The sequence below is a fragment of the Notechis scutatus genome, chromosome 4, assembly GCF_049901735.1.
Source record: "Notechis scutatus isolate UNSWTSFEM ecotype Mainland chromosome 4, rNotScu1.2, whole genome shotgun sequence".
Classification (NCBI taxonomy): domain Eukaryota; kingdom Metazoa; phylum Chordata; class Lepidosauria; order Squamata; family Elapidae; genus Notechis; species Notechis scutatus.
In genome coordinates, this window is record NC_142012.1 from 24,711,029 (window position 1) to 24,727,673 (window position 16,645).

At 38.8% G+C, this 16,645-nt stretch overlaps 1 protein-coding gene across 1 annotated transcript; it reads right to left on the reverse strand.

Moving 5' to 3' along the window:
- Positions 1-6,827: 6,827 nt before the first annotated feature.
- Positions 6,828-12,945, reverse strand: PLA2G12A (phospholipase A2 group XIIA). Its single transcript, XM_026668687.2, has 4 exons — positions 12,488-12,945; positions 10,958-11,034; positions 8,959-9,124; positions 6,828-7,943 (listed from the first exon to the last, which is right to left on the reverse strand). Exons 1-4 carry the CDS (start codon positions 12,747-12,749, stop codon positions 7,825-7,827), a joined length of 624 nt encoding a protein of 207 aa, XP_026524472.1. The 5' UTR covers positions 12,750-12,945; the 3' UTR covers positions 6,828-7,824.
- Positions 12,946-16,645: the final 3,700 nt, after the last annotated feature.

Consider the following 16,645-nt stretch of genomic DNA (forward strand, 5'->3'; position numbering starts at 1 on the left):
GGGACGGTAGGCACAATTGGTGCACTATGCACACCCCCTTTCTTGCACAGGAACAGGAAGCTCAAATACAGAGCCCAGAGGGAATAAAAGCCACCCACTCTCAACTCCCTGTGATCACTGCCTAGAACTATCCATGTGGTTCTGCTTCATCATTAAGCCATCCTTCCAATCAGCCTACATGCTCCTGGCTACTTTCCTAGGCAAGCTTGCCTTACCAATAATGAACCAAGACACAGTGAAGGCCTTGTGCATTAAAATTAGGAGATAATTTATGCACAGTGTGTCAGTTAATATTAATCAGCTATTAGGCATACTTAGTTTTCAGTTCTGGGGATATTTTATGGCTCCTTAGAACAATAGGTTCTTTCCTGTTTTTCAGTTTAGTTGCCTTTCTTGTTATCCCATTCAGTTATCTTTCCCTGGTTAGCCATTTCTCAGGAGCTGTTTTTACAGCTTGTATTCTTCCTTTTCCCACTCTAAAATCCCTGCTAAGTTTTGCCTACGAAGTTTCCACTACACAGCAGATTCAAGTTTAAAGTTTTCTTTCAATATTACATTTGAAGATCATTCCCTTAATCTTATCACATACAAAGAAAATACAGTATATAATAAAAAAAATGGAAGGAAAAAGGGGGGAAGATAGAAAAGGCGTTGGCTTCTGACTCCTTTTGTGCAGTAAAATAAGACATTAACATCAAACCTCAACTTTTTACTTTTACATAGTAATTTGAATTAATCATTTCTATAACAACAAATATATCTAATCAGTCAAACCAAAAATCAAAGTTACATTTTTTTCCCATCTCAAGCACAAAGTCTAGAAGCGGTTTCCAAGAAGAAATAAAAGTATTTGTATTTTTTTTCTTTGATCAAAGCAGTCCATGTAGCCATCTCTGCTAACTCCATTAATTTTTGCAGTCCACTGTAGGGATCGAGGTGACCTTCCATTTTTGTGCAAAGAGTAGTCTTGTTGCCGTTAACATGCATAACATCAAAGTTCCAATTTTTTCCCGAGAGGGAGGGAGGGGGAGGAAAGAAGGAAGAAGGCAATGAGAAGGAGGGAGGCAGGGAAGGAAGGAAGGGGGAAGGAAGTAGGAGGGAAGGTAGGAATGGGAGGAAGAAGGGAGGGAGATTGGAATGAGAGGGGGGGAGGGTCTGAGGGAAGTCCTGCCTTAGCAGTTGGCCACCAGAAACCCAGCTGCCCTCTCGCCATCCTCTTGCCCCCCTCCTGATCTCTCCTGGTGGTCTCCCATCTTATAGTTGAGGCTGCTTTGCTTAAATGCCGGATCTCTTTGCATGGAGAGGGAGTGGGCCTCCCTCTGACCCACACACTTCCATCCCACACCCACCATGAGTAACCTAGCCAAGGAAAGGGAGCACAACAGCAGTAGCCTCAAAGACATAAATGCAGCTGCCCCCCACCCACCCCCGAGAGAAGCGGGGCTGGGCTGGGCTGTGGGGTCTTGGTACTCCAGAAGCTTGAGGGCTCGAGGAGCCTGCGCTGGTACTCCACTGCCCAGGGCTCTTGGTACTCCACTGCCCAGGGCTCGAGGAGCCTGCATTGCTGTCCAAGTGGCCTGAGAGGGAAAGTAAGGCTCTTTTGGTGAATGAGGCTTTGGGACTTGCCCTGGTCTTACCTTCCTCCACTAGAGACCTCTGGACCCCCCTCCCAGCCTTGCCTGCCCCCCCCCACAGGAAGTGGAGGACAATGCTGCTGCATGTGGAAGTGCAGAAGAGAAAGTTTGCAGGAAGTAGTTTCCTCCAAGTCCAACTTCTGCCTTGACAGATTTCTGGAGAGGAGGAGGGGTTGGAAGGGGGGAGCTGCATGAGGGAAGGTATTTCCTTTCCAGCCTCCCTCATACAGGACTAGGGAATGCTGCTCTCCTGTCTCCTCTTGTTCTCCCATGCCATGGGATGCTTTCATATATAATTATATTAGCTATAGTGAAAAGGTCAACCTGTAGAGTACACAAGTTCCCCATAATTAGAATGGCTGCTTATAAATGAGATATTTATTGAATATTCACTTTGCCTCAAGTGCTGCATGGGTAGGGCCCATATGGAGTTAATTTTTACTTTATTACCTGTTTTTGAAGCAAAACTAATAATACAAGAAATTAAGGATAGATAGTTGGAATATATGCACAATATCTTCTGACAGTGTCAAGAGTCAGTCATCCACTTGGAAATATCTGTTGTAATAAATAGCTAAGCTTTCTTTACTGTATTTTTAATTTTAGATTATATAATAGTGTTTATAATTATGTCCATAACATTTGTTAATTAGTTTAGTTTAGTTTACTTTATTGTCATTGCACCTCGTACAATGAAATCAAACACCATCTTCAGTGCACATCATGACCATGACCATGAAAATAAACACAAACACACAACCTTCACCCTTCACACATTGAACCGGAAAGCCCCGACACCACACCCTGCACTTCAAAAGAGCTACTGCCCTGGGATAGAAGCTGTTTTTCACCCTCTTTGTCCTTGTTTTTATTATTCTGTACCATCTGCCAGATGGTAATATCTGCATAGTATTTGTTTTATTTTATTTATTGGATTTATATCCCACCTTTACTATAGGTAACATATAAATAACTTTATAAGTATTTTGGTGCCGTCAAGTCTGCGTTGAACCTGGGCAAGTCCCTGCAGTTTTCTTGGCAAGATTTCAGAAGTGATTTGCCATTGCCTCCTTGCTAGGTTTTATCAGTATAAAGTTTATAAGAAAGTGATTGGGTCAAGGTCACCCAGCTGGCTTTGTGCCAAAGGCAGGTCTTGCACTCATAGTCTCCCAGTTTCTAGCCTAGCCTAGTCTAAACTAGGTTTTAACACCAAACCCATTTGGCCCTGATCAATTTACAAATTTGCAATTAATTTTATATTGTACTCATCAGATAATAAACAGCATCTAAGAAGTGCAATTATGAAGCCGTTTGAAGCTGTTTGTGTAACATGAAGATCCATTTAATCAAATTAACTGAACTGCCTACAGTTTGCACAATACACTAAATAATACATTAATCTAACAGGCTTCATTAATCCAACATGCTGAACAATTAGTAAGAGAACCATACACTAATTCATCATGTTTCACATATCTAGCCTGAGTTTGACAAATCACAGTTTGCAAATTTAAATGACACCCATTTAAACTCTTTTGCAGTTCATGGAAATACTCCAGTTTCAGCCGCTTGCCTGTGACTTTTAGAGTATGCCTATTTCTATAATTTCACTTTGTTCTATGTCCTGTCCATGAAAGGTTTATACCTTCTAATCAGCTAATCAACCACACCAATCTTACATAATGCTTTAAGTTTTCCATATGTTTTGTAAGTTAAATTTAAGACCCATGTTGTAAATCTAAGACAGGAAGGGGTTACTTCCTTGGATTAAAGTTTAATCTGTCTGTAAAATCACAGAATTGGGCAATAAATGTTACTGCTTAGATAGCCATCCAGTAGACACTGATAAATATTTAAAAATTGTGACTGATGATTTTGTTGGATTCTCTGAGTGCTATGCTGAGAGTATCTGCCACAGTGGTTATTTTTCTGGCCATAACAGATATAAGATTCATTGAAGAATATCATGTTGAGTAACTAGAAATATAATTTCATTACCTAAACTGTAACAGCTTGCATAAATATATATCTATGTTCTACTTATGGCCATTTTATATTGGTCTCATAGTCCATTCCTACCCTGTTTCTCCAACAATACGGCCTCCCCCAATAGGAAGTCCCAGCAAATTTTATAGGCATGAAATGAAATTAAGCCCCTCCCCCCAAATTAAGGCCTATATTAAAACATTCAAAATGGGGGGAATGGTGGTGGGGGCTTGCCATTAGGAAGTACTTTTGTTGCGCACCCGGATATGGTGCTGCCTGCGTTGACCCCGATACGAAGTGCCCCACCAATGTCGAGGTCAACTTCCAAGCCGTCACCGCCCGCCCGAAGATGCAAGGGGGGGAATTAAGTCACCCCCAAAAGGACGGCCTAGCCATTTTTTCGGGGCTAAAAAAAAAAAAAGACCCGGCCTTATTATAAGAGAAACACGGTATATATTGCATAATGAAGTCTTTATGATAAGAGCAATGCATTTTATTAATATACATAAGAAGCCTCATAAATAATTTAAAAAATAAATAAGCCAGGATTTGAACATAGAATTGCGATTTCACTCTCCTTTTAGATTATCTCAGCTGAAGATCTTTCTTTTAAATTACTCTATATTTTAAAAAAAACAAGTTAAAGAAAGTTTCCTTTACTCTTCTTTTCCTCTTTTTCTTTTAACTTGTGCTTCACAGATTATTCATACTGTACTTTGGACCTACAACAAGATAATCCATACAAATTCCTGGGTTTGAGTCATTTTACAAGGAAAGTTGGTGGCAAGCCAAAATGCTGTTCAAATTCTACGGCAATTACATATCTAAAAGTCTAGATTTTTTTTTTTAAAAAAAGTGCTTGCTAAAACCATCAAAATATCTTTTGTCAAACATCTTTATTTAATCTATAAAGCAGAATCCCCATATTAACATACTTTTGCTATGGATCCATTTTATCTCTATGAGCTGTATCAAAAACACAGTGCAAATATTTTCATGTTAGTAGAGTTATAATTAATATACAACTACAGATTCCCAAGTTAATCAGAGGGGATTTTGAAGACACCTGAAAAACAGTGGCATGTACTGAGCTAGAAATTTTTAAATTGTGTGTCAGGAAAACTTCCCTGAATGATTACTACTAAAGATCACAACTAATGATTCTAAATACAACCACAAGCATATGATGTAGGAATCACATTGAGTTTACAAGGCCCATCAATAAAGCTGAAAAGACACTTCTGAATTTCATATCAAAATATTCTGCAAAAGTTTTGCCAAGTGTTTTAAGAACTTCCTAGAGACCAAGAAAGCATTTCAGAAATGTGTTGGAGACAGGAACCTTTCAAGCCACTGGATCAAGGGTCTTCAAACTTGGCAAACTGAGCTAACATGACTGGAGGAGGAATTCTGGGAGTTGAAGTCCACAAGTCTTAAAGCTGTTAAGTTTGAAGACCCCTGCGACTGGATCATGAACTGTCTTCTGTATCTTACACTCCACAAAAGTCAAATGAATATTAAATTTCATCCAGTTGGGGTAAAACAGATATTATTCTCAAGGCACAGTGGTATTTTTTTTACTTGACATATGAAACCAGTAATGATAACATTCTATTTAGGTATGTAACTATACATATTAAGACCCTTAACATTTATTACACTTATTTATTAATCAAATTTGTATCCTATACAAATAGAGAGTCCCTTAAAAAAGGACTCTGGGAGGCACACAATAATTGGTTAAAGAATAGATTTAAAAACATATAAAAATCTACATTAAAAATATTATTAAAACAGATATACAAACCATAGACCAGGGGTCCCTAAACTTGGCAACTTTAAGACTTGTGGACTTCAACTCCCAGAATCCCTCCTCCAGTCATGTTAGCTCAGGAATTCTGGGAGTTGAAGTCCACAATGCTTAAACTTGCCAATTTTGGAGTCCTCTGCCCTAGACAAAGAAAGAATATGAATAGCCACCTCAGCAATGGACCCTTGCAAGGAAGGCTCTAGTTCCCAGCTCTGATAACATAACCAGGTTTTGAGCATGTTCCAGGATATCAAAGGCTAATCTAATTTTGAGAAGAGGGTGGGAGAGGATAAATAAAGCCAGCACCATGGCAGAGATGTCTCTTCTGCTCCGAAATGTTATGTTCCTGGCTGATGTTCCCACAGTATGTCTTCTCTGCCAGATCTAATGGGATGGGCTGATGGTAACTGGTGATGCATCAGATAGGACGGTCCCATGTTATGGAGCCCAGTCCTATGTCTTCTTTATGAATGAGACATGTAGCTGGGTTTTTTTTTTTAGGGCAGGACAGTTTTTATACAATACAGGTAGTCCTCGACTTACAATCACAATTGAGCCCCAAATTTCTGTTGTTAAGTGAGTTTTGCTCCATTTCCTTGCCAAAGTTGTTAAGTGAATCACTGCAGTTGGTAAGTTAGTAACTTGGTGGGTAAGTGAATCTGGCTTCCCCATTGACTTTGCTTGTCAAGAGGTTACAAAAAGTGATCACATGACTTTGGGACACAGCAATGGCCCTAAGTATGAACCAGTTGCTAAACCTCTGAATTTTGATCACATGACCCTGAGGATGCTGCAAAGGTCGTAACAGTGAAAAAAGGTCATGTCACTTTTTTCAGTGCTGTTGTAACTTTGGTCACTAAATGAACTGTTGTAAGTCAAGGATTACCTGTATAAAGTATTCCATATTGATTAGTGTAAGTACTTTATAAATTAGATTTAACAAAGATTTAATAATGTGAATTAATTCCTGCTTGGACAGAAATCTTTGCCATTAAGGATCTTCTTGACTGACCAATCTCACAGTTTGCTATGAAACTAAAAAAGAAAAATAGGCTAAAACTGAGTGATAAAGTAATTATTTGTACATTTTGTTACTTTTGTTAAAATCAGAAAGCTACAAATAGCTTTCAAGCGCATTCACATATTTTAATTAGCCACTGAACTATGATTATCGAATATGCAAATTACCAGTTGAAAGTGAAGAGTCTTTTGAGTGGTTATTCGCTTTTTGGTGGACTTTCCTTTTTAGCAAAAAAGGCTTATTTGCTTTTAATTGCCCCCTCCCCATGCATTTTGTAAGCCACCCAGAGTCATGAATGATTAGGGCAGCCTTTATATAAGTTCTTCTAGTAGTCATTTTCTTAAATTTTGTTGATGGAAAAAATACACGACAGGTATTCAATTTAGCATGTTTAATTTTTTCCCTTTCTAAGCAGATAATTTTATTTCACAACTTTTAAAATGTCAATTTCATTAATAAAGGCACTAGAAGAAATGGCATCAAAAACCACTTTTCAAGTAATACCAAGTAATTCAGCAGATTTTATAGTTTTTTATACCTGAGGCAGAATTTTCTTCAGTAGAGATTATTCATAGAAACATTGAGAATGAGAACTATAAAACTGTGATGTAAAAAAAGAATGAAATTATGAAAACCCATGAAAGAATCCTTGCACAGTTAAGGTGATTCCTAGCCATAAGAAAGAATGATTAAATTAGTCCTAAAATTAAATTTTGAGATATTCCAGAATAAAAGGGATGTAATATTTAAACAGCATACACAATAATGGACAAATATCTTTGTATCAACCATTTTTTCCTTTTTCAATTCATGATAGGATATTTCTCTTCAATGAACATTTTTTAAATAGTTAACAAACTATACATTGTTTTCACAGAATTACAATACCCTTGGACAACTTGGAAAACAGCTATTTTGTGGTAGGGACAAATATTACATACATCATACAATGTCAATATACAAATAACTGAATGTTGACAGTCATATTTTTAAAGTCTTTCAGATATTTGGTTTTTGCCTTTGTGGGTACTTTTCTTCTATAAGAAAAATCAAAAGAGATATTGATTCATTGTGACCCCAAGGATTGACCTTTTTTAAAAAAAACTTTATCCCATGCCGTCTTCAGGACCTTCAGTTTAGAGCAGAATTCATTGACAATCCTATCTACTTAAGGCAGTTGCCAAAATATCCTTTTCATCTCTAAAAGAGGTGCCCCAGATCCTTATAAGTTTAAGAATGCTGATGAAAGAAGTGCTACATAAAAATATACAGATTAATGTCTTCTGGCAAGTAGACAGTCTATTTGCATGTTCACTGTATCCTTAGGACAGCTTTGTAACAATAAAGGGCTCTATCATGTCAGAAAAATCTTGTTACAGGTCTCTGTTAGCTTCATACTGGCACATACATGCAGCTCTCTGACTGTCCAGGTATGGCTTGCATCCGAGATGTATGACTGCATCAAACACTAGTTGTACTGTAGATTCACAAGCTGCAAGATAGGGAAATATCTTTAATAGAACAATAAAGAAAAGCTGTCATTACCTGCTTGAGGAGAAAAGATAAACAAACCACAGTACAATCATATCTTTGGGCAATGGGTGACTCAAATCACAATTAATGTTATGTTATTTAACCAAACTGAAGTTGCAGAAATTAACCTGCAAAGTCTTGGAATTAGAACTGTGGTGTTTAAAGAAGCTTGCTAGTCATATATTGTATATAGTATTATTTTATTGCTAATGACATTGGGAATTATTTTGGAGCAGCTAACTAATGTACGTCTTCTACATTAGTGTAAAAATGCAATATGATCTTGTATTACAGTTTTCTTGGTAAACTTCATCCAGATAGCTAAAATAGGAGAAATTAATAATTCAAGAGTATAGACATACAATCTGAAAAGCGCTGCAAATAGCTAATTTCCCTTACTTCCCCAGCTGAAACATTTCTACATAATCAACAAATCAAAACAGTAAGTATTAAATATTAATCACAATAATATTAATGCATATTTGTAGGCACAACTGCAAGTATAATTTAATTACTCCTACAATACCAATAAATTATCACAAATATGTTTATTAAGCTACACAATGATTTTTTAACTAGCAAAACTTGGACATTTTTATTCTCTCTTCATTCTCTTCCTTGCAGAACATGTTTTAAACCCACATTTAAAGGAAGTAAAGAGAAAAAAAAATAGATGGAGAAACAATTAGATTAGCCTGCAAGTAATTTAATCCTGAAAACTAAGTGGATGACTTAATCTGAAGTTTTAAGCAAAACCTAATGGGGGATTCTGCTATGTACTTTATTTAAACATGATTTCCTTTAAATAACTAGCAAAAGTATATACTTATCCATCTGAACATGTAGAAAGACCAAATTGTAGATAATGCAATCACGTTAACCTGATCTTCTGGTTTAAATTTCTGTTTAGTTGGGCTCAGATTATACAACCTTGGTAAATCTCTGTCACACTGTATTTCTCAAGAGTGGCTTACCTTGTACAGACTCAGCTATTCCTAATGTCTTCTGTACATCTCTGCAGATCTTTGAAAAGCAATATTGAAACTGCTCATCACAATCATGTTTTTTGTTACCACAGGTATCGTAACATCTGTCATGTTGATTGCAGCATTTTGTCATTGAAGGAATGCCAATGTCAAACTGAAAAACAAGTTCCAGTGATTAGCATCTTGAGAGTTAAATGCTTCAAGCCCATAAATTAAGAAATTGAAGGAGCCCCAAGAATGGATGAAAGGTGATAGGAATGCTGCAATGCATTGATCAAAGAATAAGAAAACCTCCTCCAAACAATAAGTAAATTGTTTCTTGAGGAGAAGGCAGCAATATGATGACAAGCGGGGGAGGACACTTTTTAACTGTACTTTTTGAAAGTTGGAACTACAAGGAAGTGACAATAGTGCAATGACGTCAAACAACTGGTATGTTTTTCAGGCTTTTGTGCTTATTTGAAGAGATAGGAAAAGGGTTGGCAGGTTAAAATACACTAACTTGATTTAAACCTTTCCACTCCCAATTTCTTTGGTCTCTTCCATTAGCAGGAAATTATATTATTGATACTTTTCAATCTGATGCCAAATATTGATAATAGATTTCCCAGCTGGTTGGGAAAATCATATTGTGAGGGCCTTAAATTTTTTTAGTAACAAAACCAAGTGAATAAGAAATGAAAATCTTAAAAATCATCAAAGTTGGATGAAATCTTAATAGATTTATCAGAGCAACTATACCACAGAAAAATGAAAGTTTGATTTAGCAATGGACTTCATACACAAAGTTCAAAATTCTCACTGAATTTATATCATTTGTGTAAAGATACCATTATGCAAATGATGCAAAGTCATTATGGAAGTGATAGAATACAAATTATGCATTATGAAATAGTTTGCATAATGTTGTCTAGTTCAAAGTGCACTCAAGAGTAAAACCCACCCCACCTCAAATTGATCTTTTAAACTTTCACTGATGAGCCTCCATAAATTGTACTGTAACAGAATTACATTGATTTTCTCTATTATACCTCATTGATTTACATATTATCCCTATAAGTTATTTTCTGGTGCTTCAACTCTATTATCAAAAGTAGAAAAGAGTTTTAATTCAGAGCTTAAAAAATTTATTATGGCATTGTAGATCAAGAATATTTTCATAAGACACCAAGAAATATTAGACTAAGAGATAACAAGATTCATCGTTTATGATTTGATGTGCTGTTCAACTCAGAAAACTTTGGGTAAATGAGTCATACAAAGAGAATCTGGTTGTTCTCAAGTTGTGAAAATTGGTAACAAGAGGCTGATCATTAGTTTTCTAAACACTGCAAAAATTAAATACTTGGATGCCAAGAAAAAATATAACTTACTCTCTATACTGTAAAAATGCACTTATTGACATTTAACTCAGATATACGTTGTTTTAGCACTGCCGCTTTCTTCAAAACATACATTCAGGAGCCACTCTTTAATTAGACGCTAGCGGTGTGGGCAAAATGGAACCTGCAAAAAAATTATATTCCACAATTCTGCTGAACCACTCTGGGTAAGCCACAGTTCAGGAGAACCAAGACTTGGGAAGCTATGATTATTCAGTGTCTGGATGAAATAAAATTAAATAGGATGTGTAGGACAAGGCTGCTACGCTTTCGCCCTTCTCTTCTGTTCTCCACATAACAGCACTTGTCATCACTCATCCACATCTTCCCAGTTCCTTCCCTCCCACTCTGCCATTGCTGAAGTCCCAGAATGGCATACCCCATTTCCTCAGCCACCCCACTGCCTTCCCTCCTCACTTCAGCTGCTAGTACCTTTGACTTTTCCTGTACTCTCAACTGCCACTTCTACCTAGAAAAAAACAAATTCATTTTGTTCTGTGCATAGGTCTAAACATCCAAAATGTGTGTTTGGACTAAGTCCCCTCATGGGTTCTGTGAAATGATCAATTCATACATAGACTATTCTGCACGCGTTAGTAACTTACATGAACTCCAAAGAGTGGAGAACCACATCCATTGGGTGGTGAAGGCTTATAGTCATAGCGAGGTAAAGGTTTGTATCCTGTAAAACATTAAGTGCTTAGATTAGAATATGTAAAATGTTTCTGATTTTTCCAGACTCATTCAAGGCAAAGCTAATAAATTATTAATCTATTATTATAGATATATAAACATTTATTCATTGGTTACATATCACAACTTTCAGGGACTTAAGGTATTGTACATAGCACTTTCTCCTCCAAACTTTTCCTCTTAACAATGACCTGGTGAAGTACTTGGGATGAGATGAAATGCAGCTACCAGGTCATTTCCTGAATTTCCACTGAGCCTGGATTTGAACCAAGTCCCAGTTCCACATACATACCACTTTTCCATCTATTGTCTGAATTTAACACAGTAATAGTCTTATTTTAATGGTACAAAAATGACACGCTAAACAACTTAATCTCACAGTACTATACACGTCTATTCAGAAATCATGCCCCTTGAATTGAGTGAACTTACCAAGTGAATGAATATAAAACTGCAATGCAATTCTCAAATTGTGAACAAATAGATCACTAATGTCTTTGGAGTTATCGCCTGTTAATTGTTTTGAAGTGCTGTACTGGATACCCATTATGAAATCAAAATGCCAGTCAGGGGTTGTTGTTGTTGTTTTTGATAGCTACTTAGTTTGGCCATGTTAATAAAGTTCCATTAATTTACTTTAAACTTACTATGCAGAGGTTTATCTCTAACCACTTGCCAAGCTTCCCCTAATGATATGGGCATAAGATTAAGGTTGTGAAATCACAATAAATTCAAAGAATTAAAGCAATAAATAAACTGGATTTCAGTGAGTTAACCTAGCCTTTTAAGTACTGTTGAAAGAAGAAGGGATTATGTTTCACATCCATTTCCAAATTTTCTAATCCGTTTAGCAGAATTGACGTAACCTCTTCTGCCTTCTGCAATATAATCCTTGGCATTTTCACAAAATAACATGAACCGAATATGCTCGAGATCATGATAAAATATAACAATAACTATATTGTATGGAGTAAGGAACCAAAATAATGTTATTGCTAGTATTTTAAACAAATATTTTAGGCACCTCTTGAGAGTACAAATATGAGACTTCAATCCTATAAAATTTACCTGAGATTAAGTTCCACTAAATTTAGTACAACTATTTCTGTCAAATATAGGAATATGCTGTTCAATCTCCAGTTTATCATCATTAATGTTTACATCTGTCCTCTGCAACCTGTACGCATTGTGTGATTTGAATAACTATAATATATTTATAACCTGTTTTTTCCTCTGTTATAAAGCTGGCTGGAACCTCAGATTTGCCTGACCTTAGCAAAAACAATTCATATGTTTTCCTTGTTATTTATTTTTTTATGACATTCTCTCAACATACCTTTGAATAGGAAAAAAAATTAAATTCATTAAACATGTTTGGCTTTACAACGAATAGTCAAACATACATACACCTTTTCTTTTTTCTAATATAGTATGATTATTACCATCACTGCATTTATACTGACAGAGTCCATCTTCTCCTCCCAGGAGATCCAGAGCAGCGTTTAGGTAAGTATCGATCCTATGAACGCCGTTTCTGATCGTCTTCAATGTCATCCTCCAATCCGGAGTTTCAGGCTCCTGGCACCGGCTGGGCTCTAGCAGCACGGCGAGTAAGGCCCCGGTCACGAGCAGCGGCAACAAGACCGCTCGCCTTCCGGACATCTCCGAACGGCCGCGGCCCGCAGTTCTACAACTCTCGCGCATGGAAGCCTGGAATTCTGGGCACAGCAGCGCCCGGAAGCGAAGGCTGGGTGGCTCCCAAGGCTAACGGGCCGCTCATTACGGGCACGGCGCCCCAGGAGCTTCCCCTCACCCGCGCGGGTAACGGTCTCTCGGAGCCCTCGCACCTGTAGTCAGCCGAGGCTTGAAAACGTCCACCATGCCGCAAAAAGCTTTCGGTCGGTACCTGCTTCCGCAACACCGTCAGGTCGCCCCGCCCCAACCTCACGAACCTCTGGGCAGACGGGGGGGGGATGGGGGCGGGGGGGCGTTGCCAATCTTTTGGAAAGCAAAGTCGTGGCGCAAAAGAGTGGGGCCTTGCGGGCGCTGCGAGAAGCACAGATTTTAAATCTTTATGTTGTCCTCAAAACTGGGCCTTAGCTCGGTATCGAAGCCAATGAATCACCAAACACAAGGGTTGAAACAAGGATATACTTTTATTTTGCTTCCGAGATATAAGGACCCTGGCTTTGAAAGCTGCCATGGCCCTGATTACAGTTGTACAGCAATTTTTTTTTTTAGTCAGAAGTGAATTACACTCACCCCTTTGCCCTCGCCCTAATAATGCATGCATAACATGTAATAATTGATTGGTTACCTAGATTACAATCCCCCCCCCAACTTTTGCTATCAAAATAGCTAAATGTCATGCCACCTGTTGCCTACTTCATGTCACAGGTTTCTTGCAAAGCTAGTTTCGTGTTGTAGCTATGTGGTTTTGGGTTTTCTTGTAAGCAAGCTATTCTAGCATTCATCATCCTGGCACAGTGGTTTCTGACTGGCAAGTTGCCTTGCTTCATCCACCCTGCGTTTCCCCCATTTCCCACAGCAGGTCCCTCACAATGCTATCAAGTATTGGCAACTGTATTGCAAATCCCCTATTACAGCAGGAAAGCAAAAGGAATAAAAGCTGTTTAATTGTATGTTTTAAGGCAAAGAAATGAAGACGAGAAATGCTTTTCCGAATTCATATTCCTCACTCTCATATCCTTTATATCCACACCTAGGTCCTATTTCCACTATGCTCTTCCTCACTCCCCTCAGGCCTCGTCTGCCATTCAGTTACCACCCACATTGGTCCTATCTCCACATATGACTCTTCCTGGGGTCCCCACATCCGAAAGAATATATGTACATATATTCTTTCATCTGATCCTTAGCTTAAAGAGACAGAAGCAGTTTTCTCTGGCATTCAAAGCTTCCTAAATGTGATTTACAATCAAAACTGACTTGAAGGGACAGATTATTATATTATTATAATCTCAAAACAGTATGAAGCCTCCCTCCCTGCCAGGTGATTTGTTGCGTGAAGACCATCTGTTCCCAATGGATTTAATGGAAGCAATGGGTGGAAACTAATAAAGGAGAGAAGCAACTAAGGAGGAATTTCCTGACAGTTGGAACAATTAATCGGTGGAACAAGTTGCCTCCAGAAGTTGTGATGCTCCAACACTGGAAGTTTTAAAGAAAAGATTGGACAACCACTTGTCTGAAATAGTGTAGCGTTTCTGCCTGAGCAGGGGGGTTGGACTAGAAGACCTCCAAGGTCCCTTCCAACTGTTAGTCTGTTCTGTTCTGGTCAGTGAAACTTTGTGCATAGGACTCCTTCACTTGAGGACAAAATGTTAGTCTGTAGCACCTTTTCCAACTAACCAATTGCATCAGATGTGTTGATGAAGTGTAAGGTGTAGTTTGCGAAAAGCTTTGTGTTTTAATACAATTTACTAGTCAGAAGTGTGCTGCACACTTTTTTTTACTACCATAAATTAACATGGAACTCCTACAATCTCCACTTGAGGGAGCATTTTATAGTGTCAGTCATTCTCTCTATTTACCCTCCCCCTTCGGTGGATAAAGGAGATACTGTACAATAGAGTGGAGGGAACTTTGGAGAAGTGCTTTTTTAAAAACCCATTTTAAAAAGCTTTATTCCTTTTCATTTGCATTTTCCTTAGCTTGCTAATTTTTAAAAGGCAATGCTTTTTCACAGTTGGCCCCTTGAATCTCATGGGGTCACCTGACACACAGATCCATAAATGTTTATGTAGTCTGAGATCATGTGGCTTGTATAGGTCAATGTAGTTAGCTAACTTCTGGCCACGTTGATTAGAATTTCTGGGTGTTGTAATTCCAAAACAAGCTCAAAAGTATTCCAGCTAACTTTTTCTTTCTTTTCCGCCTCTTCCTTCTTATTACTGCCTGTTTTTTTCCTATTTTCCTCATTCAATTATATCAAATTTTCTGAAACTGCCCAGAAAAGTCCCTGCAGTTTTCTTGACAAGGTTTTTCTGAAGTGATTTGTCACTGCCTGGTTCCTAGGGATGACTAGCCCAGGGTCCCCGAGCTGGCTTTGTGCCTGAGGTGGGACTAGAAGGTGGGTCTTGGACCAGTCACTTTATCTCAGTTGTAGGAATGGAAAACTTGTCAAGAAAACTGCAGAACCTTGTCCAGGCAGTATCCAAGAATCAGACATGATTGAATGAAAGAATTTTTTTTAATCATTACTATAGAACAGATCATGGGTGGGAACTGGGAGAGACCAAAATGGTCAACCATAGTTTATCTGGAACTACACATAATTTCATTTTCTACTAAAACACACCATGACAAAATATACATGGACTTTGTTTTTATGAAATATTTCTATTGGTGAATAGTTACCATATTTTTATTAAAGTGGATGGTATCTTTTGAAATAATAAACTGAATATTCAACCATGTCATGTCTGGGTATTTTATAACATAATATCAGGAATAATCTCTGACATCTTTTGATCCAATTCCCTGCCTAAGCAGGAATTATTGAATCATAGAGGATGATGGAAGGAACCAAACAGGTCGTCAAGGCCAATCCCCTACACTGCAAGATTTTCTAATGGTAAAGTTTCCCCTGCCAGTTGTGTCTTAATCTAGGGGGCAATTGCTTATCTCCGATTCACAGCTGAAGCACCAGCATTGTTGAAGATGCTTCTGCGTCATGTAGCCGGCATGACTATAGCCAAAAGCGCTGTTTTGGCCTGTTATCTTCCTACTGAAGTGGTACCTATTTATCTACTCACATTTGCATGCTTTTGAACTGCTAGATTGGCAGGAGCTGGGGCAAGTAATAGAAATTTACTCTGTCATATGATACTTAAGTCTTGAACTACCGTGTTTCTCCAACAATACGGCCTCCACCAATAGGAAGCCCCAGCATGATTTATTGGCATAAAATCAAATTAAGCCCCTCCCCAAATTAAGGCCCTTTTAAACATGCAAAATGGGGGTGGAATGTGGGGGGCTTGCCATTAGGAAGTACTTTGTTGCATGCCTGGATATGGTGCTGCCTGCGTTGTTGGGGCACTTCATATCGGAGACTCAGTGCTCGCGCTTTGCTCGGAGCGAGCGGTGGAACATTTCAGGCGCTCCGCCTCCTCATCCATCGCAGGTGGCGGTGGTGGCGGCAAGCGGCGCTTCGCTGAGGGAAAAAGAAGATAGCGCAGCCGCCTTGCTTGCTTTCCCGCCTGCCCACCCCAGCCGGCCTCAAGAGTGGCGGCAGTGGCAGCAGGCGTGCACGCTCCTGCCGGCAAAGGGAGGAGAGGCGAGGAAAGAGAAGGGAGCTGCAGCGGCGGCTGTCACAGTATCGTCTCATAGCGGGGCAAGGCTGGCAAGCTGAGGTGGCCGCACCAGAGAGCGTCGCTGCCGACCCTGTCATGAGGATAAAGGAGCAGGATAGAGATTCAGTCAGACGTCAGCCTCGGCTAGAGAAAAGAGCCAGCCTCTCGGAGCACGCCGGCATCTTTCTCTCTCTGTGTGTGTGTATGAAAGAGCTCGCCTCGCTCGGAGCATTTGGCGAAGCATGCGAGTTTCGCAGTCGGAGAGGGAGGCGGCGAAAAGGACGC

What these genes read in the sequence shown, in the direction of transcription:
- PLA2G12A (XM_026668687.2), bottom strand. Translation starts at nt 12,749, where the DNA reads ATGCGCGAGAGTTGTAGAACTGCGGGCCGCGGCCGTTCGGAGATGTCC. An exon ending in CTCCACTCTTTGGAGTTCAT is followed by an intron (nt 9,125 to 10,957) that starts GTAAGTTACTAA and finishes CTTGTTTTTCAG; the next exon opens with TTTGACATTGGCATTCCTTC. An exon ending in AATAGCTGAGTCTGTACAAG is followed by an intron (nt 7,944 to 8,958) that starts GTAAGCCACTCT and finishes CCTATCTTGCAG; the next exon opens with CTTGTGAATCTACAGTACAA.